The 27,773-nt window shown below is 41.1% G+C and overlaps 1 protein-coding gene across 1 annotated transcript in view; it reads right to left on the reverse strand.

The window, feature by feature from the left end:
• The window catches only part of LOC105919268 (capping protein, Arp2/3 and myosin-I linker protein 2), a 178,936-nt gene that overhangs the window by 61,723 nt on the left and 89,440 nt on the right, over nt 1–27,773 (reverse strand). Inside the window, exons 27-35 of the mRNA XM_036145274.1 lie at nt 22,781–22,956; nt 22,506–22,593; nt 21,444–21,533; nt 21,268–21,334; nt 18,745–19,265; nt 16,459–16,562; nt 7,547–8,399; nt 3,287–3,400; nt 2,677–2,713 (exon numbers count right to left, since the gene is read on the reverse strand). Of these exons, the coding sequence (XP_036001167.1) occupies nt 2,677–2,713; nt 3,287–3,400; nt 7,547–8,399; nt 16,459–16,562; nt 18,745–19,265; nt 21,268–21,334; nt 21,444–21,533; nt 22,506–22,593; nt 22,781–22,956 (2,050 nt within the window). The remainder of the gene's footprint in view (nt 1–2,676; nt 2,714–3,286; nt 3,401–7,546; nt 8,400–16,458; nt 16,563–18,744; nt 19,266–21,267; nt 21,335–21,443; nt 21,534–22,505; nt 22,594–22,780; nt 22,957–27,773) is intronic.

Consider the following 27,773-nt stretch of genomic DNA (forward strand, 5'->3'; position numbering starts at 1 on the left):
GTAATTTTCATTTGAATTTCCTTTAGTGGAGGCATTCATGTTGGTCAAGAACAGTACTGCCACCTCCCAGTTTGTGACATCAGGTTGCGGGATCGGCTGTTGAGCAAGTCCCAATGCCCTATCTGTCCCCTTGTAAATAAATACCCGTTTTCATGTCAAAATATTGTGTTTTGCCTCTTAAACAAAGATAGACATGGTATTAAGCATTTAAATTCAAAGTAATACTAATTTAACATTTTAGAGACATAAAAAGACAACAAATAGGCATTAAAGTACGGTTTATGGGTTGGGTTCTGCAATGTTATCAGAGAGTAAAACTCATCTCATCTAAAAACTCATCTTTAGAACCAATCTCTGCTCAAAATGGTGATCTGCCAAATCTACTTTTAGTAGTTATCATCAGTTATTGCAGCCGTAAACTGCAGAAAATATGGGCAGAGTGGCTCCTTCTGCCTTTACTCTGCTCCTGTCAGGATGAGCTCCAGTGCGTTATGAGGCGGAGGGATATTTCACTTAGTTTAGAGCCAAAACAATCGACTTCACTTTAAGAAACAAGCCCAAAAAAAACTGCAACCCACAACTCATGAATTTTACAAGCGACTTTAGAAAAAAGAAGACCAAAGTTGCATAAAATAAGTGGGCTTCGCAACAGTGAGCATTCTTTCCAAGTGTGTCATATCACTCCGCCCCTCTGGTCGGTAAACAAATGTCCCTGCAAATTCTACATTATAAAAAAGAAAAACCTACCGAAAATCCTCGCTCTCATGTCATCTTGAAAACATTCTTCTTCGAAATGTTGGCTACAGATGACGTGTTTTTTCTCTGGCCAGAAGTTCAATGGCAAATCCTCCCTCTTTAAGTTGGCAATCCAACAAAAGAGCCCATGGTGGATTATGAATCGGAAAGGTGAAAAAACTAATGTTTTTTTCACTTTTACCCGATGTATTGGAACATCCAACTGCCATGCATGTCGGCATTGTTGCTTCAACAATAGCTCTCGCAAATTTCAATAGTGAAAAATCCGAAATAATTGTTGTTGATTGCAGCTGTGTACAACAGTTCCTATTGAATTAGCTTGTGAAGCGCAGTGCCTCGCCGCAACATAATGTCACGGGATGTGATGTAAGGCGGCCATTACTGCCCATATTTGGACAATAATAGCCGCCCCCAGACACAGTGATCGAGATGACAATTTATGCTTTTATTTTCTTATTGATTAGTGCTAAATTCATTAAATCACCACAAACGTATTAGTTTTAGGTATAGCTAATGATCCATTAATTTTTCCTTGTTGACCGGACTTCTCCTTTAACAACAAGGGCGAAGAAGGGTCTGTGGGACAACAATATTGAGGAATTCAGAACACAGCATTGCAGTTACACTCTATAAACCACAACTGAATGACTTAAATGTGAAAAGGAGGGATTTAAAAGAATATGTCCCCTTTAAAGGTATACTATGCAACCGGGGTTGATTTTCCAGCGAGGCTCCCCCCAGAGGGCGAAAGTAAAAGTGCACTGTCGTAAAGATGCTCAGCTGTTCTGGTTCCACCGTCAAGCCAGGCGCGGTTGTTTTGAGCTTAGCAGACAGGCGAACGCAACGAAAAGTGGAAAAAACGGCAGTACAAACAATGACTAACACAGTGAAGGTATGAACATCAAGCTTCCCGCAGCGCTATCTTGGTTTTATTATTATTATTTTTATTTTTTTATTATGTTGGCGAGACGCTACTGCCACCGCCTCGCAAAGCCGCAGCCGCCGCCTCGCCGCCGCCACGGTAGCATCTTGCCAACATAAAAAAAAAAAAAAAAAAAAAAAAAAAGATAATAATAATAATAATAAAACTCGATATGCTTGCATATTTATTTGACGTTAACACGCGGTTCTTTGTTGTTGCTTTCGCGCGTGCATATAGTGAATGGCAGGGCAAAAACACATGGAGTTCTCGCCGTAAAGCAAGACTTCTGTGTGTGCGGGCCGTAAGCTCTTGCGGTATTTCCCCCACAGACCCCCAGGGCGGCCGAGAAAACCTTTGTTCGACCTGAAATGACTCATTTAATCATCCAAATCGGTATGGAACACATTAATTAAGTGAAAAATGTTGCATAGCATGCCTTTAAGTATAGAAAGAAACAGTCATATAACATTAGACAACACAGAGGCAAAATTCTAATTTGAGGTTACCAAGATACAATCATGTAATAAAAACAAGAATGTTTTTTTAAACCATACTGAGTTTTTTAACTAGCAGTAAAATATCATCACTTTTACTCACATGCATTTCCATCCATCTAGCAAAACAATTTTGTGTCATAAAAGTTAATAAACTTTGAATCTGTAAATGGCATAACTTTTATTATTATAATCATCTCCAGGATAAAAAATCATCAGTTGCTTTGAGGAAGGCCTTTTTTTTCCCAAGACTGAGACTGTGATGTGTGTGTTGACATGCATCTGTGTATGAATGTGTATGTCAAAAGACCAAATAGGACTTTTCACCAAATGATTTACACACCGATTAATCTACATGTGAATGCAATTATATGTTCAAATGAGACCATTCCTTCTTGAGTTTTCACTGTTTTTTGTCATATTCATGGCATTTTTGCCAGCTCTTAAAACAGGGGCTAATTTAAAGGCCAGAGTGTGTATTGAAGGGTTATAGAGCAAACTTACCTTCAGAGGCAGCTTTTCTCAACTCATCATCTTTATTCTGTAAAAGAAACATTAAACAACATTAAACTACAATATTTCAACACTGGGACTACTCTTCAGAACCTTTGTAATCTGTCAGACACTAAATTAGGCAAATGACTGCTCTTTCCACTGTACAGATGCAGAAGCTGATGAAAGAATCCTGCTTTTCCCTTGCGCATAATTAGTTTAGAGCATTAAGTATTTTTTCAAGACTATGTGAACCAGAAATTTTAATCAGGCAATCAGTGGGTACTCCTCAAGGGTCAAAATTAATCACTCATCACATAGGAACAGTGTAATGAGTGAGGTTCTTTACAACTTGGTGAACTGAAAGCTCTTCTCAACTATTGAAACAATAACTATTAAAAAAATGACACGTAGAAATGTAAAAAAGTTGGATTAATCAGCATTATGCAGGAATGTGAATGTGATAATTTCAGCTAAATTGAGCTTTTAAATGATGTGGATGAAGGAAGAAAAAACCTGTGTCTGGGGATAACCACACACACACACACACGCACGCACGCACGCACGCACGCACGCACGCACGCACGCACGCACGCACACACATACATACACACTTTCCTACCTTGTCTACCTGGTACATCTTGGTATCGGCTGGTGGAGTTTTTGACACTCCCATTCTGTGCAGCATCACCTGAAGCCTCTGTTCAAAGCCAGGTGTGCTCTCAGATGCATGTTTCTGAAAAACAGTGAGTATAGAGGTGTTTAATATGAATATTAATTAGAGCTACAACACCCTACAGAGATGCCTAAAATCTTACAGTATCTGTAATTGTGTGTCCCTGAAGTAGATTATTTCTCCAAAACATCATGTGTTTAAATATTCTTGCATTTCTAATCTGCTGCACATCAGCAAGATGTCCCGCAGCTTTAATTGACATTTTTCTTGGTTCTCTAGAAAAGTCCTTCTCCAGAGGGAAGATCCCTGGCTTGATCCCCAATCCTTTCCAAAAAATTAAGCAAACTTGGGGAAAGTAATTTTGTCTCTTTCCTACCAGGCACTCTTTATGTGTTTTCATGAGAAAGGGTTTTGAGAAGCTAAAAAAAAAGTGAACCATTTATTATTGCTGGTATTAAACATTCTGATTTTAACTGTTGATATTCCAAACCAAAGCTATCAACTACGCTGATAAGTTAATTCCTGTGTTTGAAAAGCAGCACGTGGCTGCTACCCAGCTCTTCCTATCGAAGCAGCAGGAATGAACTAATTCCATATTTTATAAACTGACAGGTTTCCCTTTTTTTAACCAACAACAAAGATCAACATCAGCATTCTTACTGGATTCCAGTCAAAAACAGGGAAATCTAGGCAGCCCGGTCAGGAGCAGACATTAACATGAAGATTAAAAAGAATCCTTAGAATGGCTAAAACAGTGCTATGTTAAAGATTCAAAAGATTCAGTCAAAACTATTTTAGTTGTTTGACACAGTTTAACATTCCCTCTCAGTCATATCACTTTTGCAGCATCCATCTGAGGTTGAATAGAAGTAGAGTATGAATGAAGACAGGTAGATCTGCAAAGATTGTATGAAAATGGACACAATGTTGTTATAGTTTCTAGCAGAGAAAGCACCTGAGGGGATGGGAATGTACTGTTTACCTAGGCCCTTTGCAGAGAGAAGCTCTTAAAAGGCGTGAGATGAAGTCATTTTTGTTTTTAATGAATTAATGTCATTATGACATTCAACCTTCCTGAATGAAGTAGTTTAGAGGCAGAATTTAGCATTAACAATAATAATAGATGTTTAAGAGATCTCTATCTCCCCTTTGGAAAGGTGCAAAATGGTTTAGTCTACTTGCACCAGACTGGTTCTGCTGAGTTACATAGAATGTTTCAAGAGCAGGGGACAGGAAAACATTTTTCCACAAGTAGGGGAATATCTAGTTTTAGGAACGATCAGCTGCAGGTGTCCCAGAGTGAAAACAGAATGTTAGTGGTTTATTATGAAAACACAGATTAATTACAATCACCAATTACTCAGGATCAAAAATACTTCCACCACTGGATAGTGAGATGTTGTGGTCCTCAGGGTAAAAACAGTTCAGCTTTGTATTAACATGCCAAATGTTTTCCTACTGATGAGTCATGAATTTCAGGATTTCAGGACTATCATTGTACTGTCTGATATAGGACAGCAGCGCAGAAAGGCATATGTAAAAACTTCAGAGGAGCCAGACACCAGCTGATGGTTGACAGAAGAGTCGCCCTGCAAAAGCAGACAAACAAACCTGTGTACTGCATGGATTGACTACAAGAAAGCCTATGATTCAATGCCAAACAAACGGATCCTAGAATGCCTGAAGCTGTACAAGGTCCACAGCCCTCTGAGAGCCTTCACTGCATACTTCATGAGGCTGTGGAAAACTACCCTTGAGGCAAACTTCAAGCCAATTGCATAAATCTCCATCAAATGTGGAATATACCAAGGAGATGCCCTGTCCCCTCTGCTGTTCTGCACAGACCTCAGCCAAATAATCAGCAAATTTGGCTATGGATACCGACTCAGAAATGGGGCCACTATCAGCCACCTCCTGTACATGGATGACAACAAGCTGTACGCTAAGAGTGATCAAGACATTGACTCCCTGATCCACACCACCAGGATCTACAGCAGGGACATCAGAATGTCAATCGGGCTTGAGAAATGTGGCCGGATGGTGACAAAAAGAGGGAAGGTAATCCACACAGAGGGGACTGCACTCCCAGAAGGAATAGCAGATGTTGAAGAGAGCTATAAGTACCTTGAAATACCACAAGCAAATGGCGACCACAAAGAGGCCACAAGGAAAGCAGCAACAGCCAAATACCTGCAACGAGTAAGTCAAGTTCTGAGAAGTCTGCTCAATGGCAAGAACAAGGTCCGGGCAATCAACAGCTATGCCTTGCCAGTGATCAGATATCCTGCTGAGATAGTTGGCCAAAGGGGGAAATTCAGGTCACTGATGTTAAAACATGAACGCTATTCACCATGCATGGTGACTTCCACTCCAAATCTAGTATCCACGGGCTATACACCAAGCGCAAAGAAGGAGGCAGAGACATCTGCTAAACATCCAAGCTGCAAAAATATATCAGAAATATTTGTAAAGGCTTTTGTTCTCATTTTTGGTTTTTATATTTTTTTTACCGTTTGTGTGTATCTGCATGCTTCCATTTTTAGCTGCTGGTACACCTGAAGTTCCCCAATGTTGGACAATACATTATATTTCTATTCTATTCTAATCAAGACACTTTCTGAGCAATTAAAAACTGTACTAATTGTATGAAAACAGGGAAGCTTGGCTGTAGTTAGTGGCAGGAAAAAAGTTGGGAAAAGCTTGAACAATAAATAGTCTGTCTTTCATTGACTTTAAAAAAATAGTAATTGATATAAAAAGACATATTAAAGAAGAAACTGAATGTTTTTGTGATATTAGTAGTTTGAACTGGCAACGTGCCAATTGCAGGACGAACTCCTCAACTTCTATGCCACTGTCACCCCTTTTATGTTGGCCTTTCTCCAATTTAGTTTCTGTTCTGGTTATTTATACTATTGGTTATGATAGATTTAGTTATCTTATTATTTCTGTAGTTACGTTTTCTGCTTCTTTTGAGTTAGTTAGATCCTTTTCCCTTATCTGGTCCATTCTCCATATCCCGATAGGTTCTGTTAATTCCCTGCACCTGCCAGCTCATTACCCTCCTTTCCCTCTGCCTGATTGTTTCCCTCAGTTCACCTGTGATTAATTATCCATCCATTGTTTCCCTCCGTCTCTTCCCCTTTTAAATTCAGTTCTCTCTGTCAGACACCTTGTCAGGTCCTCCGTTGTCATCCGTGACGCTACTCTGTTCATCGCTGTTGTGTTCCCTTTACCTTTAAGCCTATGTTGTAATACACATCCTTCATGTAGAACATGCGACTCCCAAGTTTTTGTTTGCATTTCGGTTCAAACATCTCAACTATGACAGGCGGCCACTCATTTTTTGTAATTCATCTGCAAATATTTTTTGATCAACCCGCTGATCTGAGAATTTTATTCTTCCAAAAATAGCATTTTATCGTATTTTATTTTTTTACTAATTAAACAGACAACAAATTAATTAGTTGTCTAATTAACCAGTTGTCTCAGTTGCCTTGAGACAGACTGATGACCTGTCCAGGGTGAACCCCGCCTCTCGCCCTTTGAATGCTGGAGATAGGCACCAGTACCCCTCATGACCCCAATAGGGATGAGCGTGACAGAAAATGGATGGAATGGAACCTTTGCATTATTGAATGTGAACTGAGATTTACACTGTAAAGTATGAATTTTAAATTGCAAAGTCTATAACAACAAAATTAAATGATGCCTTTTATCAATTTTTGTATTTACAAAAAAATAAAGCCTAAGTATGTCAAATTTGATGAGACTAAACTGTTGGAGGAAATGTTGCAGGACATTGACCTTCAAGCATTGGTGTTTCTGGCCTGCTTGAGACAATTTTCATCTTTGACGAGCTTAAAACCTTTTACAATCCAGCTCAAATAGTCCCTTAAACTGCCATGTTTTTTGATTCTCTCTCACACACACACACACACACACACACACACACACACACACACACACACACACACACACACACACACTCAGATACATACATGTACCACTGCAGACCGCAGCCAGACTCTCCACACACAGCACTCTAAAAAAACAGCTGTAACTTTTGGAAAAAAAAATTACGAAAACAAAACAGATAAATTAATAAAAATTATTCACCTGTTGATGAGTCATACGACACTTTATCACAATGTGCTCCTGTAAATATTAACAACATTGGGGAGGTTAGTGTGTTGTCAGACTGACCTTATTGGGTGTATTATCCTTGTCCTCCGACTCTAATCCTGTCAGCAGTATGAGACTCTGGCTCTTGTTTTCTCTCAGTCTCTTGGTAACCCTCAGTCTCCTTTCCCCACATGGCGGACCTCCCGACTGCATCTCTGGCTCTGCTGATGTTGTAATGACTGCTGGAGTGGGGCTGAGACGTGGAGGTACAGGAACTGCTGCTTCCTCCAGTTCAGAAAGCACAGAGGCAGTGAGTTCAGGGGTTGTGGCGATGGTGGGGTAGGAAGGAGTTGTCCCACTGGATGGCCTTGTGCTTAATGACTCAGCGTGGAGCACTGTTTCCCTCACAACGTCGGTAAGATGGTGGCCAGGGGCGACAGTTCCTTCTGTAGTAGTGGCATCATTACAAATGTTAGCATCCTCCTCTGACCCCTTCCCTCTTTCTTTCTCCCTGTCCTTGTTCCTTTCCCTATCTCTGTCCCTGTCTTTGGACTCCCGTAGGGGTCGAATGAGATCTGCAATGGAGGTTCTTTTGACCTTGACCCCTTCAGCTCCTTGTCCTCCATCTCCACTGCCTGTCTTGGAAGGTCGACCTGTTCGAGCCCTCTTGAAGGCGAAGAAATCACCAAACCTTTTCTTTATATTTTTTGTAGGAATTGTGGTGGTGATGGAGCAAGTTGTGGAGGGGAAGGTGGTAGATGAGGAAAGGGAGTGAACATCAAGGGATGGACAGGAAGTGTCAGTAGGTGCAGCAGAAGGACAGGTGATGGTGGTGGTGGTAGATAGAGTAATGTCAGATGGAGAGGAAACGGGGGTGGAGCTTGAGTCTGAGGAAAGGGCTTGGGCAGGGTTTGACTCCTCCCATCGGCCTTTTCTGCAGTGGGGAGACAGCAGAAAGAGCAACAGAAGAAAGAGACACTCAGTTCAAATGCCTGGTTCAACTACTGGTTCAAGAACCAAGTCACATGCTCTACTCTGGTTCACAAAGGTAACATTCATGCAGATGGCAGACAAAGCAAAATCAACTCCCAGAGATTAGGATTCTTTGTTCCAGAAGTGGCAAGGTATGCAGTGGGTCCTGCAGTGGGACACCCAGCAAGTGGGCGTTTGGTTGGCATTACATGTAAGGACTTTAAATCTGCTGGCTGTCTCAAATAAAACCATCTTAACATGACCACAGCAAGTACACCAATGGAAGGAGCAAATCCAAAAAGTAAAGCCAAGTTGTGTATGACATAATCACGAGTAAGGATATTCTGACTAGTTTTTGTTTAGAAATGCACTGAGAAATCAAGTGGGAAGTAGGATCAGATTATTTTCACCTCGATCGACTGACTGATGACCAGCCAGTTGGAAACTAAAAAAATTCAACTGATTTCCAATAAGTGAAAACAAAATATTAAAGCTCTACCACATCAAGCTGAAAACACTGTTTGGCTTGGAGGCGCTAACTGAAGGGTGAAGACTCAAAATTATCTATTTTCAGCATCCTGGAGGTGTTCAAAGCAAGCACAGATTTAAGAAGCTGTTGAACAGAAAACTGTATTTTCTTATCAAAACATGTCATCTATGATGGCGGCTGTTCTGTTTTGGTTTTCCCTGTGTTACTTTTGTAAGCAGGGTTGGTTTCGATGTGAGTGGTTGAAGTAGCACATCAGTAAAGATGATGTACAAGTGGTTTATCCAATCATATGCAAGGATTTTTGATAAAATTCCTCCTTCTGAAATACATCAATGCAACATTTCCAGATGGATGCGTGGAGCTCTGCGGAACAAAATCCATCTGGTGAGTCAAGTTAAAGTTTTATAGCTTTGCGGTACACTGCTCCCTATTCTTCTGGCATGTTTAAAACAGCACTCAGTGGTGAGTTTATACGGGTTTGTGTGGATGGATACTTTTCTAAAAACTATCCTGTGTGTATTTTTTTTTTAAAGATGTGGGGAGGATATTCGTTTTTATAAAGGCTACGTGTGTACAAGGCCTAAAAATCCCATTGAGGGGTCTCTTATCTTTTTAAGGAAACCGGCAATATTATATACATTTCCAATACTGATTGAAAAACTGATATTCTTATCACTAATGTATGTTGACTGGAACAGCACTGCCATGCTACACTTTACTTCATGGTATTATGACACCACAATTAGTAGTCTTAAAAAGCTACATTTCTTTACTACAGGGACCATCACATTGCAAATATCGACCATGATCAATTGTTGAAATCCATCACATAGTCCTCTGAGTGGAGATTATAGGGTAGTGACCAGGGGTTAGGGTTAGAGGATGGCAGAAGGACAATGGAGCATTCAAATGAAGAAAGGGAGGACTACTTAACAAGCAGTTATACTTTCACCACAAACATCTTTACAAGTAATGATGGTAATATTTACATTTAAACATTTCTGAATATTCCACTGAGGGGCTAGCTGATCCATTGATGAGATCATTTTGGAGTTTCTCTTCCTAACCGTTGCTATAACTAAAACAGATGGAGCAGCAACTGGGAATGACACCAAGGAAATCATTGCATTTGCACTTAAGACCAAGAGACAAGTATGATACTTGTTACATGGAATGATCACAAGCTACTGACCCCTAAAATCTGTTGTCTTGGTTAGGCGTTTAGCATTGACATACAATAAATGTTGGATTTTAGGATTTCTGCAACATCTATAGACTCTCATGAGTTTCCTCATGTTCTAAACAATCAGAGAAAATAACTGTGCACCACCCTTCTGGTGTCCATCTTCTACTTCCTGTAGTGTTTTACTCAGACCTTGATATTGTTCTTGGATGGAGGTGAATGCTTTGCTGCCCTCTTTCCCTTTGTCAAAAGTCTTTACCTCGCTCTACGTGCACTCACACCCACCTGCTGCCCATGTTGAGCAAGCTTTGCCCTACTGGCTGCACAGTTCTATATCACACTCTACAGGAGGAGACAGTCCTGGCACCAGTGAGTTTGAGTCTGGGCAAAATGTCTACAAAAGAGGCTGATAAAGCTATTTACAATAAATTAATATGCATGAGATGTTTATGCATAATGATCTACAGTGAAACAAAAATGAAAACAGATCTCAAAGTTTACAAAACAGTATTTGTGGCACAGAAAAAACTGTCTTCCAGGAACGCAATAATGCCTCCTCTGTCCCGTGTTTAATGCAGCATTACAGCTAACTGAGTTGGGGGAAATATCTGAACCTAGAAAGGCAACATATGTTTGTGTGAGGATGCAATGACAGGCACAGTAGGAGATAGAAATTCTACAAACAAATAGAACACATATTTGCTTGTAAAACAATCATGCAGTCATGGAAAGTTTAAGATTATTAAAACTATTTATGCATTTTAAACAAATTAGGCTCATTAGTTCCAAAAAATTGGTTGATGTGCAAAAAAGCAGAGTAACCAGGGAGCGATAAAGCTTGTACAGTAAACATTTATCCCACTGCCCCAACAGCTTCTGTTTAGAACTATTGCATGTTTTCTTAACTCAGTAACCCACCAGGATTAGTAGTCTCATAACAAAGTAATAAGAAATGGGAACTCTATGCCTGACAAAAATGTGGAATCAAAAATCGGAGGCAGCCCACAGTAGACTCCATCAGTAGACTCCATTAAGCATTCAGTTCTTTCAAAAGAAATGTCCCTATATCAATGTTTAATCCTTTTTACTATTAATCTAAAAAAATAATTTGTTACAGGTATACATTAAAATAAACCTGGTTTTACTTACTGAAAAAAAAAGACAACTACAAGTATGTCTTTTCCCCAAACTGAGTTAACATGAGAACACCCTACCCTTTAACAGCTAGCCTTACCCCTTTGGCTGAAAATAACAGTGAGCTACTTCTTCTAAGTTATTGTCTTGAAATGCTTTATTTGGTTAATGTTAAACAGGTCCTCTGATCTGGTATCCAAATAATTCTCTTTAAGACCCATTTAGATCCACTGTTACGGCAAATGGGTCTGTCAAATTTTTTCAACTGTAGTTCATCCTCTGACTGTCCTGCTGAGCCCAAAAGTAGATTTTGTGTGGACCCCTGACTCTCAGCATGCTTTGGAGAATGTAAAATCCCTTTTGTACCATGCACCTCTACTCTCTTCTCCAGACATATCTAATGCATTCAAACTTGAAGCGGGAGCTGGAGCTGTTTTACTACAGGAAGGTGAAGATGGAGCTGATCATCCCTTCTGTTTCTTTTCCCGTAAATTTAACAAGAGTCAGCTAAGTTACTCAATCATTGAAAAGGAAACTCAGGCTTTGCTTCTAGCACTTTCAGTACTTTGACCTTTACCTGGGATCTAGTCCAGTGCCAATCACAGTATGGACTATCCATAACCTACTTGTTTTCCTTTCACGGATGCACAGCAACAAAGCAAGACTCATACATTAGGCTTTGATTGTGCGAGATTACCAGTTTGATATTCTTCTTTTATTCTGTTTAGTTGAGGGTCATGGTGCAGTCATAGCTTCTTTTGGCTGCCTCAATCAATCAATCAATCAATCAATCAATCAATCAATCAATCAATCAATCAACTTTATTGTCAATTTCTTCATATGCTCCAGACATACAAAGAGATCGAAATTACGTTTCTCACTGTCCCACGGTGAAGACAAGACATGTTTACCAGACTAAGTACACAGACAACATAACATTCAGATAAAAGTAAATAAGAGGGCACATGCAGTGAAGAAATAAATAAAAGCAGCAAAATTTGGTTTTAAAATTGTACATGGACAGTCAATAAAATATTAAATTTTAAAAGTTTTGGTTTTAAAAATTTTGGTTTTAAAATTGTACATGGACAGTCAATAAAATATTAAATTTTAAAAGTTTTGGTTTTAAAAATTTTGGTTTTAAAATTGTACATGGACAGTCAATAAATATCAATGCAAAAATAAAATATTAGTGCAAAAGTTCTGTTTTTTAGTATTAATAGGAGTCATTATGTAAGTGCTGTATTTTCTGGATAAAAACAACAAGTTTCAAAGTGCAAAAGTGTGCAGGTGGAGTAACGCAATGATCAGCTGTGGGATTAGGTGCAGACCTCATCCTTATTGGCACTTCCTGTTTGAACCCTTTGGCAAAAGTGAGTGGCTCATCAACTAATGGCTCAACCAATCCCAAAAGAAGCCTCCCTGTTTAAATGCTGAATTCCATTCAGCGAAAGTGCAGCTATGTCAATGTTTGAGCAGCTTCTACTTTGCTAGTTGTTTGTGACTTGGCTGTTGCATTTTTGTAAACTTGGTTTGTGCAATTAGATTTTTGTTTAGCTTTGAGGGGACCTGTGTTTTAGTTAAGGTTTTTTGTTTGGCTTTTGTTTGTGCTCCTTTTTTACTTTTTATGAGCTGCTTCCTCAATTGTAGCCTAGCTTTGCTATAGCTTACAGGTACATATAGAGATCTGGGTTACAGCTCTGTTTGTAAATAAATTTGGTTTTGTGATTGTTTTTGTTTTCTGAAACTCTGGGTTTGAGTTTTAATTATTGTTAAATCTTACCTTGATTTCAAAACCAAACTAAACAGCAGATCACTTTGCTGTTAAACCATTATCAACTGGTTGAAATGTTACTTCCCCACCCTCCTGATTGAACTGCATTGTAACACTCATACAGTATGTGCAAATAACGTTATACAAGAAGTCCTGTTCCATAGTCACAATAAATCCTAAGACTTAAATTAGCTTTGAGTTATGTAATTTTGAGAAAAATCTTAGAACTTTGACTTCTCTTATCTCAGTAAGATAAAAGTTATTCACAAAGCACCCCAGGCGTTAAGAGAGCTCCTGAAGTGAAAAATGTCAGGAGGACTTTTAGAGAGAGTGTCTTAAGACAGTGGGAACAAAGAGAGCTGATTGGCTGATCCACCACCTAAACAGTGGAGGAAATTAGCACATAAAGCTCTTTAATAATCATACAATTATTAATACAATTATTAATACATAGATAAAGATAAATCTTATCATCCCCATAGGTTGCAGTAAACATAAGCTAACACGCTATCTGTTATTAGCTTGACACACACTATTCCACCTGGTTAATGTGGTGCGCCCCTCCTTCGAGCTGCATCGTGCTACGCCCCTCAAGCCCTGTTAATGAGGATGTAAATAAGGTGTGACAGTTATTTAATGTTGTTAAGTTTCATCATCATGTCACACATTTCTTAATCATGTCTAATTAGTTAATTTATCTCCTTTGATTACCAGTAGCACATCTGTGCTGTTGTTGTTTTCTTCTCTTAGAAGATAGTGTTCCACCTATCAATGGGGTCAACCACACCTCCACACTAAGATTAAAAACTTCTGTTGTCTCCTTACTCAGTCATTCTCAGCAACTGTCATGGAAAACGAGTGGCCATGAACGGTCTACATGGAGCGACCTGTGTTTATTAGAGAGTAAAGGTTTCCTGCTTGCACATTTCCCAGGAAAGGTGAGCTTCTACATGCTTTTTCATATCTGCAGTGGCAAAAGCCTGCTGGGGAAGACCTGGGGAGGTTTTGAACATTCTTCACTTCAAGACTATATTCTGTGAAGTTAATATAAGGGTTTTCAACTTCTTTGAGATTGTTTTGAGACTTTATCTCTGAATCCCTTACCATACTCAAGCTGCTACAATCTTTTTTCTGAAGCTGTGAGAGAGCTTTTTCCAATCTAACCAAGGTGTTCACTCTCAAACTCAACAGTCATATGCCCAAAGATAAATGTCTGACTTCTTAACAGGACAAAGCTCCCTAAAATGCTGAATAACAATGTTCTCATTATGTGCATCCGATATGATACACTTGATAAAGTACACTAATGTTTCATTTTAGTCATTTTCAATGGGAGTAAATATAGTGGTATCCTCATTTATTCCTTATCAGATCACAATCAGCATTTTGATTGTATTTTATCAAAAGTATTAAAAATTTGTTGTCTATTAATATTATTTGAAATTCTCTCTATTGTTAAAATTCAGACTAAATATCCACATCCAAACAGTTAGAAAAAGTTTTCATGGGGTGTCTTGCTTTTTCAAATAAATGGAAAGGTTTGAAAAAACTAATTCTGATGATGGGGCGAAAAGTTTTGTTTAGTTGCGTTAGACTTGAAGATACAGTGAGTCCAAGAAGTATTTGATCCCTTGCTGATTTTCTTCGTTTGCCCACTAATAAAGATGTGATCATTCTGCACGTTTAATGGTAGATGTATTCTAACATGGAGAGACAGAATATCCCAAAGAAAATCCTGAAAAAAAATCTAAGGAATATATATTAATTAATTTGTATTTCATTGAGGGAAATAAGTATTTGATCCCTCAGTATGCATTAGGAGTTCTGCCTTTCACAGAGCAGTTAGACACTCCCAATCAGCTTGTTACCTGAACTGAAGCCACCTGTTCTCACTACTCACTTGTGTACAATCTGACAGATTTCAAGTCTCCAACATCGGTAAGACCAAAGAGCTGTCTCAGGACCTCAGAGTCAGGATTGTTGACCTCCACAAAGCTGGAATGGGCTACAAAAAGATTAGCAAGGTTGGATGTGAAAGTAACAACTATTGGTGCAATTGTTAGAAAATTTAAAGAGTATAACATGACCATCAACAGACCTCGGCCTGGTGCTCCAAAGAAGATTTCACCTCGTGGGGTGACAATGCTCCTGAGAACGGTCAGAAAAAATCCTGCAACCACTCGTCAGGAGTTGGTAAATGACCTGAAGGCAGCTGGGACCACAGTGTGCAAGGAAACAATTGGCAACACTTTGCGCAACAATGGACTAACATCCTGCAGTGCCCGAAAGGTACCCCTGCTCAAGAAGGCACATGTGGAGGTGCGCCTTAAGTATGCCAATGATCACCTGAAAGATGAACCAAGTTATTGGGAGATGGTTCTATGGTCAGACGAGACCAAAACTGAACTTTTTGGCCTCAACTCTACCCGCCATGTGTGGAGGAAGAAAAATGCTGCCTATGACCCCAAGAACACTGTGCCCACCGTCAAGCATGGAGGTGGAGGCATAATGTTTTGGGGGTGTTTCTCTGCCAAGGGTACAGGGCTACTTCACCGCATCACTGGGAAGATGGATGGAGCACTGTACCGTACAATCCTGAGGGACAACCTCCTCCCCTCTGCCAGGAAGCTCAAAATGGGACGTGGTTGTGTCTTCCAACATGATAATGATCCGAAACACACAGCAAAGGCAACAAAGGATTGGCTCAAGAAACATCACATGAAGATCATGGAGTGGCCCAGCCAGTCTCCGGACCTCAATCCGATTGAGAATCTATGGAGGGAGCTGAAGGTCAGAGTTGCCAAGTGACAGCCCACCAACCTTCCTGATTTAGAGAGGATCTGCAAAGAAGAGTGGGCTAAAATTCCCCCTGGTGTGTGTGCTAAACTTGTGGTTAACTACAACAAACGTCTCACTGCTTTACTTGCTAACAAAGGCTTTGTCACTAAGTATTGACTGTGTTTGGCTAGAGGGATCAAATACTTATTTCCCTCAATGAAATACAAATTATTTAATATATATTCCTTAGATTTTTTTTCAGGATTTTCTTTGTGATATTCTGTCTCTCCATGTTAGAATACATCTACCATTAAACGTGCAGAATTATCAGATCTTTATTAGTGGGCAAACGAAGAAAATCAGCAAGGGATCAAATACTTCTTGGACTCACTGTAAGTTCTGAAACATGAGGCATGGCAAGGAAAGTTGAACGATTAAACTGAGCTTAGAAACTCTGTATAAAACTGTAGAAACTTTAGTGCTCTAATTTCACTCTTTTGGATGATTTTCTCCTGGTTTATATCTGGGGAGCTACTGTAATGGTTTCTTGTTACTATGTTACTTGTTTAAGGTTTCAGTATCTGATTTGTATTATAATATTCTATTTAAACTGATATTTCAAAATATTTGCGTGTTTGTCTGCTATTAAACTGACAACTCACAATGCATAGTCCGGGATGATTTTCTTGGTGAAGAATTCCTCTACTCCTTCATCCACTCTGCCCATTGTCTCATTGTCTTCCTTCTTGTCCTCAGGCACTGGCTGCTGTAAAGACAATAGTCACATAAACAGTGATTTTAAAGCATTTACATGTCAATATATCAGTGATCAACTTAGTACTGTGTCACACTTATTTGTAAACATGTTCCTTTAGTGTTTGAATGCATAAAATACAAAGAAATATATAGGAAAACGTTGCTTTTCCAGCTTGCAACTAGAACACTATTTATTTGGGTTTGACGGTATTCCCAGCTCATTAGGGAAATATAATGCTGAAAGAGTTCTGGATCAAGGTATTTTAAATATGCCATTTTTCACTGACTAGTCAACGGCCAAGAAGAATCCCCGCCCATTAGCTGTGGGTGTAATGGAGAGTGCTGTTGTGTCCCCACTACATCCCACTGTAAATGCTGAAGTACACTCAGGGACTAAAATGAATACCAGTGTCTGAATGCTATAGCATGCTAATATACAAATTTTTTCAGGGCTACATATGCAATATTCTAGGATTTTGTAGCTTCTCCATTTTCTTTAGTGTCTAATGACATGACCATTCCAAAGAGAATCTTCACCAGCATAATGACATGACTGTCTTTCTGTTTTGGTTTTTGCCTCCTGTCTAACTGCCAGCTCTCTCTCTGAGCCTCATGCCAACATGTTTCTTTGCCACACCACTGCCTCCCTTTTCATTCTCTTACATACATAATCACATCAATAGATCTGACATCCTATAAAATGTCCATATGTGAACATAAGTATATTGGATATAAGCTTAAACTATACTAAGAAATGCAAGTAATATTGCAGTTGTTTTATGAAAGGCCAACTTGGTTGTTCTTGGGTCAGTGAGGATGGCCTTTCGACAAACTAAATTGTAAATTGTACCCCAAAAATAGATCATCATGAAATGTTGATTTACAAAAAGTCTAGCGGTAAGAGTTTTTTGTTGTTCAGTGAACAAAAGTACAGCCACCACTCGTTTGTAGTGAACCTACTGAAACAATTGCATGTAGAATGAATTGGCCCTTACCATGCATTCTACCAACATCCCTAATCTTACACCCCTCCCACTTTAGCATGAGGTTAACTGTGAAGCACTTAGATGCATGCTGTATCTTTGGGAGCAAAGAACAGGGGTGTCCAAACCTTTTACCATGGGGGCCAGTTAAAAAAACTTGGGGGGCAAACAATTTTATGAACTTTTTTTAACTAAAATTGAAAAGCTGCTTTAATTAAATATTTTCCATTTTTACCTCAACATTAAATTAAACAAATAATATTTTATTGAAAAAAGAAAATCAATCTAATTTCCATTGAAAAGGAACTTGTTAATCATTGCAGATGTAAAACATAAAAAGGCTCTCAGGGTGAAAATAAAAAAGTAAATAAATCTGAATATAATATCCTCAATCTTTGTGTGGATACGTTTCACTTTTTACTTTATTTACCCAAATTTAGTATATGGGTCTGCCAAAGTCTGGATTTTAGTGAAAGTCACTTGATGTTTCTGGTCCTCAGGCCTGCCCAAAAATGATAGGCCTTAAGTAAAAATTGCACTCTCACATTTTCTTTTACATGTGTATCTACATCAACTGCCTAAGTCGTCAGACAAAAATTATGCTGTTCGTAAATTGTGGTTCGAAGGCTGCACAGAATCTCACCAAGGGCTGCAAAACGCCCCTGGGCCACACTTTGGGCACCCCTGGTTTATTTGATCCTTGAATGTCCAAACCCTCCTGCTGCCTTATACGTCAAAAAATTTAAAAAGATTATTCACTTGCTAGATCTATTGAAAAAAACAAATTATCTAAATAGCTTGTTGGGCAGTACAGAGACACTGGCCTCCAGTAAAGCAAAAATATGAATAATTAAATTAAAGATGTTTTTTTCAAGACAGGAGAGTGGTTGGGCCTCCCAGCTTTGGGAACAACCCAGAAAATGCTTCTTCCAAAGCGTACAAGACTACTCTTAATACAGACACACGCACGCACGCACGCACGCACGCACGCACACACACACACACACACACACACACACACACACACACACACACACAGTACACTCAGTGACTGGGTACATGGAGCAAGAGAAGGATGATAGATAGATAGATAGATAGATAGATAGATAGATAGATAGATAGATAGATAGATAGATAGATAGATAGATAGATAGATAGATCGATCTTGATTTGCATGCTTTTGGTATGTGTGTATGCTTTTGATCTTACCTGAGCCCTGGAGGATGGGGGTTGCGTGTGCGTGCGTCGTGGCCGTGGTCGGGAGGCAGTGTAGTGCCTTAGAGTCTGTCCCTGGCTTGGTAGAGGCTCCATGGGAGAAACAGACAATCCAGAGCCAGGACAGAGACCTGGGCAGAGGCTGCAGCCAGGGAAGAGAGCCTGTTTTCCGTTCAGGCCTCCACGACCAGCTGCCTCCTGTTTTGGAGCTCGATTAGGGATGGAGTAGATAGGGGGGATGCTGGGAGGAGGGCTGAGCGATGTTCCACTATCTCTTGACACTGCTTCTGCAGCATCCACTAATGCCACCTCCCCCTCCATCCACCTCCTCCCCCTCTGTAGTTTGGGGGAGGGGGACAAGGAAGTAGAAGGGGAAGGGGAGGGACTTGAGGTTGAGAATGGCAACTGTGGGAGCACACACCTTCCTCCTCCATCATCCTCTCTTACAGCTCCTCCCCTCTCTCTCTCTGTTCTTCTTTCCCTGGTGTGTTGCTCACAATCTGCATCCAGGAGACCTGAAAATGAAGCAATATCACTGAGGAGAGGCACACAGCAGGATAGGTGTAGGGAAGAGGGAATTAAATATGAGCCTCCAGCCAAGAGTAAGAATGCCTTGTCATTTAAACGTGAAAGAGCTGTAAACAGAAGTATTGTGCAGAACAGTGCAGGAAGAAAAAAAAGAGAAAAAGGAGGAGGAGGGGTTAGCACGGAGATAGGAGGGGGTGGGAGGAAGAGTGTGGGGAGCCGAGAACAGAAAGGGAGGAAACAGAGCAGCAGATGGATGCTGTAGTCATACTGTACTGAAGAGAGCAAAACAATTCTAACATAGAGCTAAGAGAGATCATGGCAGGCTCCCGTGCTATTAATCCTTTACTTTCACTGTGTCTTGTTGGTCTAAACAATTAGAAGAACCATCAAAAACATAATATTTACATTGGAGAACATTTAATTAAATAACTACCTAATCCTGTGAATTGAATAAATCTGTCAAACAAGGAATATTATTATTAACGACAATATAGTACTTGCAGTTTAATAACTTTCACAGCAATGACGCTTCCACAAAACAGAAGTGTGAGTTAACTGTTGTGTCAACATCTGCCTGTTTTTCCTTCTTTTCTCCTCATCACTCCCTCCTCCATTTTCTGGCCTCTCCTTTGTCTCGCTTGCTCAAAGTCAGTGGTGTGAAAGTAAGTAAGCAAGCTATGCTCCAGACAATGCTAATGGTGTCAGCCATTACCACAGCGCAAAACACATGAAGACAACAACAGAGGACCATAAACTGACATAATAACATAACCGAATTCAGATCCAATAATGGCAGATTTTGTACCAAAATGGCTTGAAATGTTTAGTTGACTTAAAATAATATTAATAAGTAAAACATATTACACCGGCAGAGAAGTTTCTCATGGGACCAGCCCCAACACTCAACTCAGTTGCTCAACCCACAGATGCATTTTGTTTAGAAATGTGGCATCGATTAAGCAATACTTGATAGTAAAGGCTTTTGTGTTTGTATCAGGGCGAGTGTCCACACTTTGACCATCATGTGTGGGGTGAGGTGTGCGATAGTGGCCCAGTTACTATCAGAGGGGTGCAAAGACTAATTATAACAAAATGACATATTGAACTGTTGCATGTGTTTCTGTATCAGGAATCAGCAACATATGATGATTTGACAGATTTTAAAAAGATTGGCATATTTCTAATCTTCAAATGCAAAAAAAATCATTAAAAAAGCTTATAGGTGACATGAAGTATATTTACATTTGGATCTGGATTTGGCACCTTGGTCCCAGAAATGAAAAAAATAACGAACACACCCAGACACTATTTCTCAAGTTATTTTGTAGATTTTCTGTTTGTAAAATTGCAAATTATATAAAAACAAATCAACTGAAATTATATGTTCCTGGGTATATATGGGCTGCACAGTGGTGCAGTGGGTAGCGCTGTTGCCTTGCAGCAAGAAGGTCCTGGGTTCAAGTACACCCCTGGGTCTTTCTGCATGGAGTTTGCATGTTCTCCCTGTGGGTTCTCTCTGGGTACTCCGGCTTCCTCCCACAGTCCAAAAACATGACTGTTAGGTTAATTGGCTTCTCCAAATTGTCCTTAGGTGTGAATGGTTGTTTGTCTTTCTGTGTTGCCCTGCGACAGACTGGCAACCTGTCTAGGGTGTACCCCGCCTCTTACCCAGTGAACGCTGGATATAGGCACCAGCAACCCCATGAGGGATTAAGCGGTTTGGAAAATGGATGGATGGACTATTGTCATAATATGGTTTTATCATGGAAGAGAGAAACATGGCCAGGTTGACTGTTTGGCATTCCTAAGCATGTTGCATCCACTACAGTGTTAGAAAGTTGTAATTCCCAAATGAATGGGCAACATGGGTCATTTTGTGGTGAACAATTAATAACTGGAAACGCAACAACTTTCCAAACATGTCTAGGTCTCAGTGAGCTGTTGTTTCTCACCCTCCAGCGTCAAATGTTGATAATTGTTGCATCTTACTTTTAATTGAAGCAGCAGGCCTCAGGCTCTTGGAAAGCAAACCGTTTCTCCAGAATGCTGGACTGTACTGCAGAAAGAGAAGAATGAAATTTAAAAACAAAAATTCTGCTGATGAATATTTGCTCATGTTTTCTGAATCACACAAATGCAAGGGAGAACTAGAGTGTGTTTCTTACATCATCAGTTGGGAAATCACTGTCAGTCAGTCGTAGCTCTGGGATATTGTTTCTCTGAGCACTGGATGAATTTTCACTTATCAGGCACTCCTGAATGTAAAGTAAGAGAGATCCCAGTTTATAAAGCAGAATTTTTGTAAACATTGGGTCATTTTCAGTCCAGATCAACAGCATGCTGAATTATTCATTATCTTATGAACAGTGGCATTGGCCAACCAGCAGTTAAATAAATGTTAAATGTTTAATTTTACGATTATTGCAATTTTCTCCCCATAAGGTCTGGGTGTAAGAATACTGCGACAGGATAGTGTATTTGATTTGGCCAGAAAGTTAGACGCAATGTCTAACTAAACCAATCTTAAAGCAGCACCATGTACATTTTTACCGAAATATTTGCTTAATTTCAGATATGATAAATGATTTTTCATGTCAAAATACAGCACTTATCGATGCTCCATGTGGGCTGCCCTTCTCAAAAACTCACCTATGTAACTTGATAGGTTGGGCTCTGTTGCTGAATGGGTCATATGACCTACAGCACCGCTCTTAGTCACATGACCCAGATGTATATATGTATATTTGTCTTTATCAAATTGTTTCAAATAGCAGAGAATCTACCACCATTTTGCCAGTTTGTTTGATAACTATTTCCATTATTTCAGTTGACAGCTTTCTTACAGAGGTTTGCTATCAGTCAGTTTACTCCAACAGTGTTAAAGTCTGCAAGCACTCTTTACATTCTGACTTTGGTTTAGAATTGCAGAATACATTGTATTTCTAATGTCTTTCTGATTACCACATGATCATTGTTTTATAAGTTCTTAAAGTTTAAAAACGGCAATAATTTCTGTATTTTAATCTTTTTATTTTAACCTTTTTTGACAAGTTGTATTCTTCTAAAAGAAGCTGACATGTTTCTTCTAACTTATTTGTAAAGCAACTGAAAGATCCATTTAGCCACATTTTATTGTCAGTAAATGTTTATCAAGGTTTGTAATATCCCAGCTTTTCCAAATTCCTTAGTTTTGAACACAGATTTTAGAGTAAAAAATCATCAGTTACCATTTTGTCTTGTGCTGCAGTCAGATCCTGCAGGACCTGTTCTGCCATGCTTTCAGCCAGAGTCACAGCCAATGTATGTCTTAGTTCACTGGAAAGATACAAAACAGAAAAGTAAATAATATGCAAAGGTATAAAGTGAAGACAACTTTAATTAGAATGATTTAGTATATGGTAGTGAACCGTTGAGAAAATGACAATATTAAGAAACTTAAATATCCTGTTTAATGAGCTTAGTTCAAAAATAAATTGCCCCTGTTTCATAAAAAAGTTTTTACCTTAATCTGGTGCAAATTATTTGCCCTGCAGTCTCCAGCAGTGTGCTTCGTACAAATATTTCTGCCTGCTTACTTCTTTTGGATATGCACTCTGACAGGCTCTTGCAGACACTGGAGCGCTGCACCACACGTGGGCACACAGTTTCTGCATATCCCATCAGGCCTTGACCCAACTCCTGAAACAATCACGACCATAAGTCAGGCTCTGTACTCCAGTCCTCTCTCATAACCAAACTTCAGCTGACATGTCCCCACCCTCAGTTTAATGTACCGTATTTTTGATTACTCATGGGACCCTCAATGAATGACAACACCCAGCAATAATACCAACATCCCTAAAACTTCTAAGCTTTCTTTACAAGATAAATTGCATTTCTTTAAGTAAATTCTGGTTACAGACACTTGAAAAAGACAATCTTGTTACATTTTTCTTGCTGGTATTTGGATGTATATCGTTGCTGTGTTTCATACCAGTTTTATGTTAACAATGTCCATTTAGGTTTAGTGTAGATTTGTGTGTACTGATAACTCTTTGACTGTTGGATGACATGAGGGACAAAGTAGAATTGGTTGAAAAAGACAAACAAATTTATCATGACTTCAAATACTCTCCGCTGAATTGCCACCTTAGTCTGGTGGAGGGTTTGTGTACCCCTATGACCCTGAGGGTTATGTTGCCCGGAGCTTTAGCTTCTGGTAGGATCTCCCAGGGAAAATTAGCTTCGTGGAGGGGTCAGGCTAAGAGCAATTCCGTGTTTCTGATGATGGCTGACCACAACAGTAGGATTAGGGAGACCAGGGCCTTTTTGATAAGCAGCCAATTTCTTAAAAACCTGACTGTTTTCGTGTATTAAGAGAGTCTTACCAAAACAGGAAGGGGTAGTTATATTACAATCCACCAAATTTAATAAAAGAGGCACATCATTATATGTTTTATAATTTTGCCACCTGTATTAAACTGACTGATTGAATAAACATAAAATTGGGTTGTGTCAAACATTATTAAACTAAAGTATAACAAAACAGGAACCTACTAAATTACTAAATACAAAAAATAAGATTAATAGAATCAAATATGTGAAACATAATCCTCATGAAAGCCCTCACCATTAACTGTGCTTATAGTGACATGATGTCATTTTCCATCATGTTAACATTGCTTTGCGTAATGCCCTCTGCTTTTCTGTCATCACACCCTAGCCTTTCAAGCACAGTGAGTTTTGGCTTAGAACTTGATGCTGCTCTGCAATGCAGCACGGCTGAATGGCTGTTATTTAGATGACACTTAAGAAGCTTGTTAAATGTTTATATTCAAAAACAAAACAATATAAAATGAGTTTTGCTTTCTTGTTTTCAAACTGTGTTTGGACCGTTTAGCTAATGCACACTTTTTAACATTGCTGTTGCTGCAGTAGGTAACTTTTGTTTATCCAAGAGAACATCGAGCGGGCTCGCATGAAGATCAAGCCAAGCAAGTCCAGAAGCATCTCCATCGTCAAGGGGAGGCTGTCAGACCACTGCTTCCACATTGGTGATGAACCCATTCCAACGGTCACCGAGAAGCCTGTGAAGAGCCTGGGGCAATGGTATGATGCCTCCCTCAAAGACAAAGAGCAAGTAGAGCAGCTCAGGAAGGACATAGCCAGCGCCCTAGAAAACATCGATAGAACCTTGCTTCCTGGCAAGCTCAAGCTCTGGTGTATGCAGTATGGACTCCTGCCACGTCTCCTCTGGCCACTAACCCTCTACGAGGTTCCACTCTCAAAGGTGGAAAAACTGGAGAGGCTGGTCAACGACTATGCCAGGAAGTGGCTTGGCCTTCCCAGGTGCCTCAGTAGCATTGGGCTTTATGGCAGAGGAATGCTGGAACTTCCCATCATTAGCCTGGCAGAGGAGTACACGTGTGCCAAGGTTAGACTGGAAATGACGCTCCAAGACTCCAGTGACCCACTTGTGTCCCAAGCAGCACCCATCTTGGCCAATGGAAGGAAGTGGACACCGCTAGCTGCTCTAGAGCAGGCAAAGGCAGCACTCTGACACTGGGACATCGTGGGACATGTTCAGGGGGGAGGAGTGGTCTTGGCCTTGGCATTAGCAGACCAACTTGGAGCAAGGCCAATCCAGCTCAGAAGCGCAAGCTGGTGGTCCAAGAGGTGCGGCGGAAAGAGGAAGCAGCAAGGCGCACACAAGCCGTGGCACAGGCGAAGCAAGGGCAGTGGACGGCATGGGAAGGAGTTGAGAAAAGAAAGCTCTCCTGGAAAGATCTATGGGAGATGGAGGAATTCAGGGCAAGCTTTACCACCAGAGGAGGAGCAGCTGGCGCAGAACAACGTCAGAGATGTGTGGAGAGGTCTGAAGAACATCTCCGGCTTTGGGCAGAGGAACAGCAGGGCTGCAGACGGTGACACCAAGTTTGCCGATGAGTTGAACAGGTTTTTCACCCGTTTTGACTCCACCCACACTGGCTCCCTCCCTGCCGTCAACCCTCCACACGCTTCCAACCACCAACCCTCCAGAGACCTACCATCCCCCCTGCCACCACTCTCATCAACTCCCGACCCATCCACACCTTCGGTCCGGCCTGCCTCCCCCCTCACAGTCACACCAATGCAGGTGAGAGGGCAGCTGATGAGGCTGAAACAGAGTAAAGCCTCAGGACCAGACGGCATCCCCCCAGGCTGCTGAGGACCTGTGCAGATGAGCTCTGTGAGGTCCTCAGCTACATCTACAACCTGAGCCTCAGCCTGGGGGTGGTGCCCACCCTGTGGAAGACCTCCTGTGTGGTACTGGTTCCCAAAACACCGCACGCCAGGGAACCGGCCCACTTCAGACCAGTCACCCTGACCTCCCACCTGATGAAGGCCATGGAGCGCCTCATCCTTGCTCACCTGCGCAACGTGGTGAGCCCCACCCTGGACTCGCTGCAGTTTGCATACCGGCCCCACATCAGAGTAGAGGACGCCATCATCTACCTGCTGCAGCGGGCGCTCACCCACCTGGAGATCACCGGGAGCGCTGTGAGAGTCATGTTCTTTGACTTCTCCAGCGCTTTCAACACCATCAGACCGGTGCTGCTGAGGGAGAAGCTGGAGGACGCTGGGGTGGACAAACATCTAACTGACTGGACCATCGACTACCTCATTGACCGCGCTCAGCACGTGCAGCTGCACAGCAGTCAGTCGGAGGTGGCAGTCAGTCGGAGGTGTATCCGTTTCTTTTCACCCTCTACACCTCGGATTTCACTTACAACACAGACAGCTGCCACCTTCAGAAGTTCTCTGATGACTCGGCCATTGTGGGCTGTGTGTCTGAGGGGAACGAGCTGGAGTACCGGTCGGTCATCATGGACTTTGTGGACTGGTGTGAGAAGAACCACCTGTGTCTAAACACCAGTAAGACCAAGGAGATGGTGATCAACTTCAGGAGAAGACCCCCACCTCACTGACCTGTGAACATCCAGGGGCAGGACATAGAAACTGAACTGTGGAGAGTTTCAAATACCTGGGTGTTCACATCAACAATAAGCTGGACTGGACTCATTACACCGATGCTCTGTACAAGAAGGGCCAGAGCCGCCTCCACCTACTGAGGAGACTGAGATCCTTTGGAGTGAGCAGGCCTCTGCTTAAGACCTTTTATGACTCTGTGGTGGCCTCAGCCCTCCTCTACGCTGTTGTCTGCTGGGCCCCTGGCAACGCAGAGCAGGACAGAAAGAGGCTGAATAAGCAGGTGAGGAAGGCTACTTCTGTCCAGGACTGCACTCTGGACTCTGTGGAGGAAGTGGTTGAGAGGACAGTGTTGTCCATCCATCATGGACAACACCTTCCACCCCCTGCACCAGACTGTAGAGGAACTGTAATTATAACTGTAACCACAACTAACTATAACTGTAATAACCTAATTGCAATATCTAATGTGCAATTCTATTTAATACATTGTGCAATAATCCTGAAAGAAGTGACTTCTGCTGCTATTACACCTAAATATATTTCAATACACATGTGTATAAGTCACCGTGAATGTACATAAGATATACTCTGCCTTATTTTTTTGTATTTTTTATTCCTATTTTCTTATCTACTTCTTTTTGATCCACTGTATAAACGAGAACACACTGTATATACCTGATGCCCCTTGTCCTACTTTTGGCACCTTCTTCTGATTACTGATTAATGAGCCGATGTGACATGCGAATTTCTCCAATGTCAGATCAATAAAGCCTATCTTATCTTATCTTAGAGCTGCTTATGATGTTTTACCGTCACCTGCAAACCTAAGTCAATGGTATGGCAAGGACCCCACATGCTCCTTGTGCCCAAGCCCAACAACACTAAAGCACATCTTAGTGGGATGCAAGACCAGCCTTACCCAAGGTCGCTACACCTGGCGACAAAACCAGGTGCTCAGAAATCTTGCAGCAGTGCTGGAATGCCAGCGGGTGAGTGCAAATGCGCTCCCCCGCTCCATCCCACTGCGCTCCCCGCTCCATCCCACTGGCAGTTAACACTTTTTGTTCGAGAGGGTCAAGCCAGCTTCACCATCACAAGTAGGGCTGACATTGGGCAGCTGGGCAGAGCACAGGACTGGAAAATGCTGGCAGACCTGGACAAAAAGCTGTACTTTCCACCGGAAATTGCATCCACCAACCTGCGTCCAGACCTCGTTCTGTGGTCGTCCTCATTCAAGCTGGTGTACATCATTGAGCTCACGGTATCCTGGGAGGGTGCTGTAGAGGAAGCCTTTGAGCGGAAGAAGCTGAGGTACACCAATCTTGCAGCTGAAGCCCAACAGCAAGGATGGAACGTGAAGGTACGCCTGGTGGAAGTAGGCTGCAGGGGATCATAGCCAGCTCAACATCTAGGCTACTCAGGGAGATGGGGGTGTGAGGGAAGGCCCACAGGCAGGCAATCAAGGACCTCTCCAAGGCCACTGAAAAGGGGAGCCAGTGGCTGTGGACCAAGAGGAAGGACCTGGCCTGGGTCTCAAGTGTGTG

The sequence above is a fragment of the Fundulus heteroclitus genome, chromosome 2 (assembly GCF_011125445.2).
Source record: "Fundulus heteroclitus isolate FHET01 chromosome 2, MU-UCD_Fhet_4.1, whole genome shotgun sequence".
Classification (NCBI taxonomy): Eukaryota; Metazoa; Chordata; class Actinopteri; order Cyprinodontiformes; family Fundulidae; genus Fundulus; species Fundulus heteroclitus.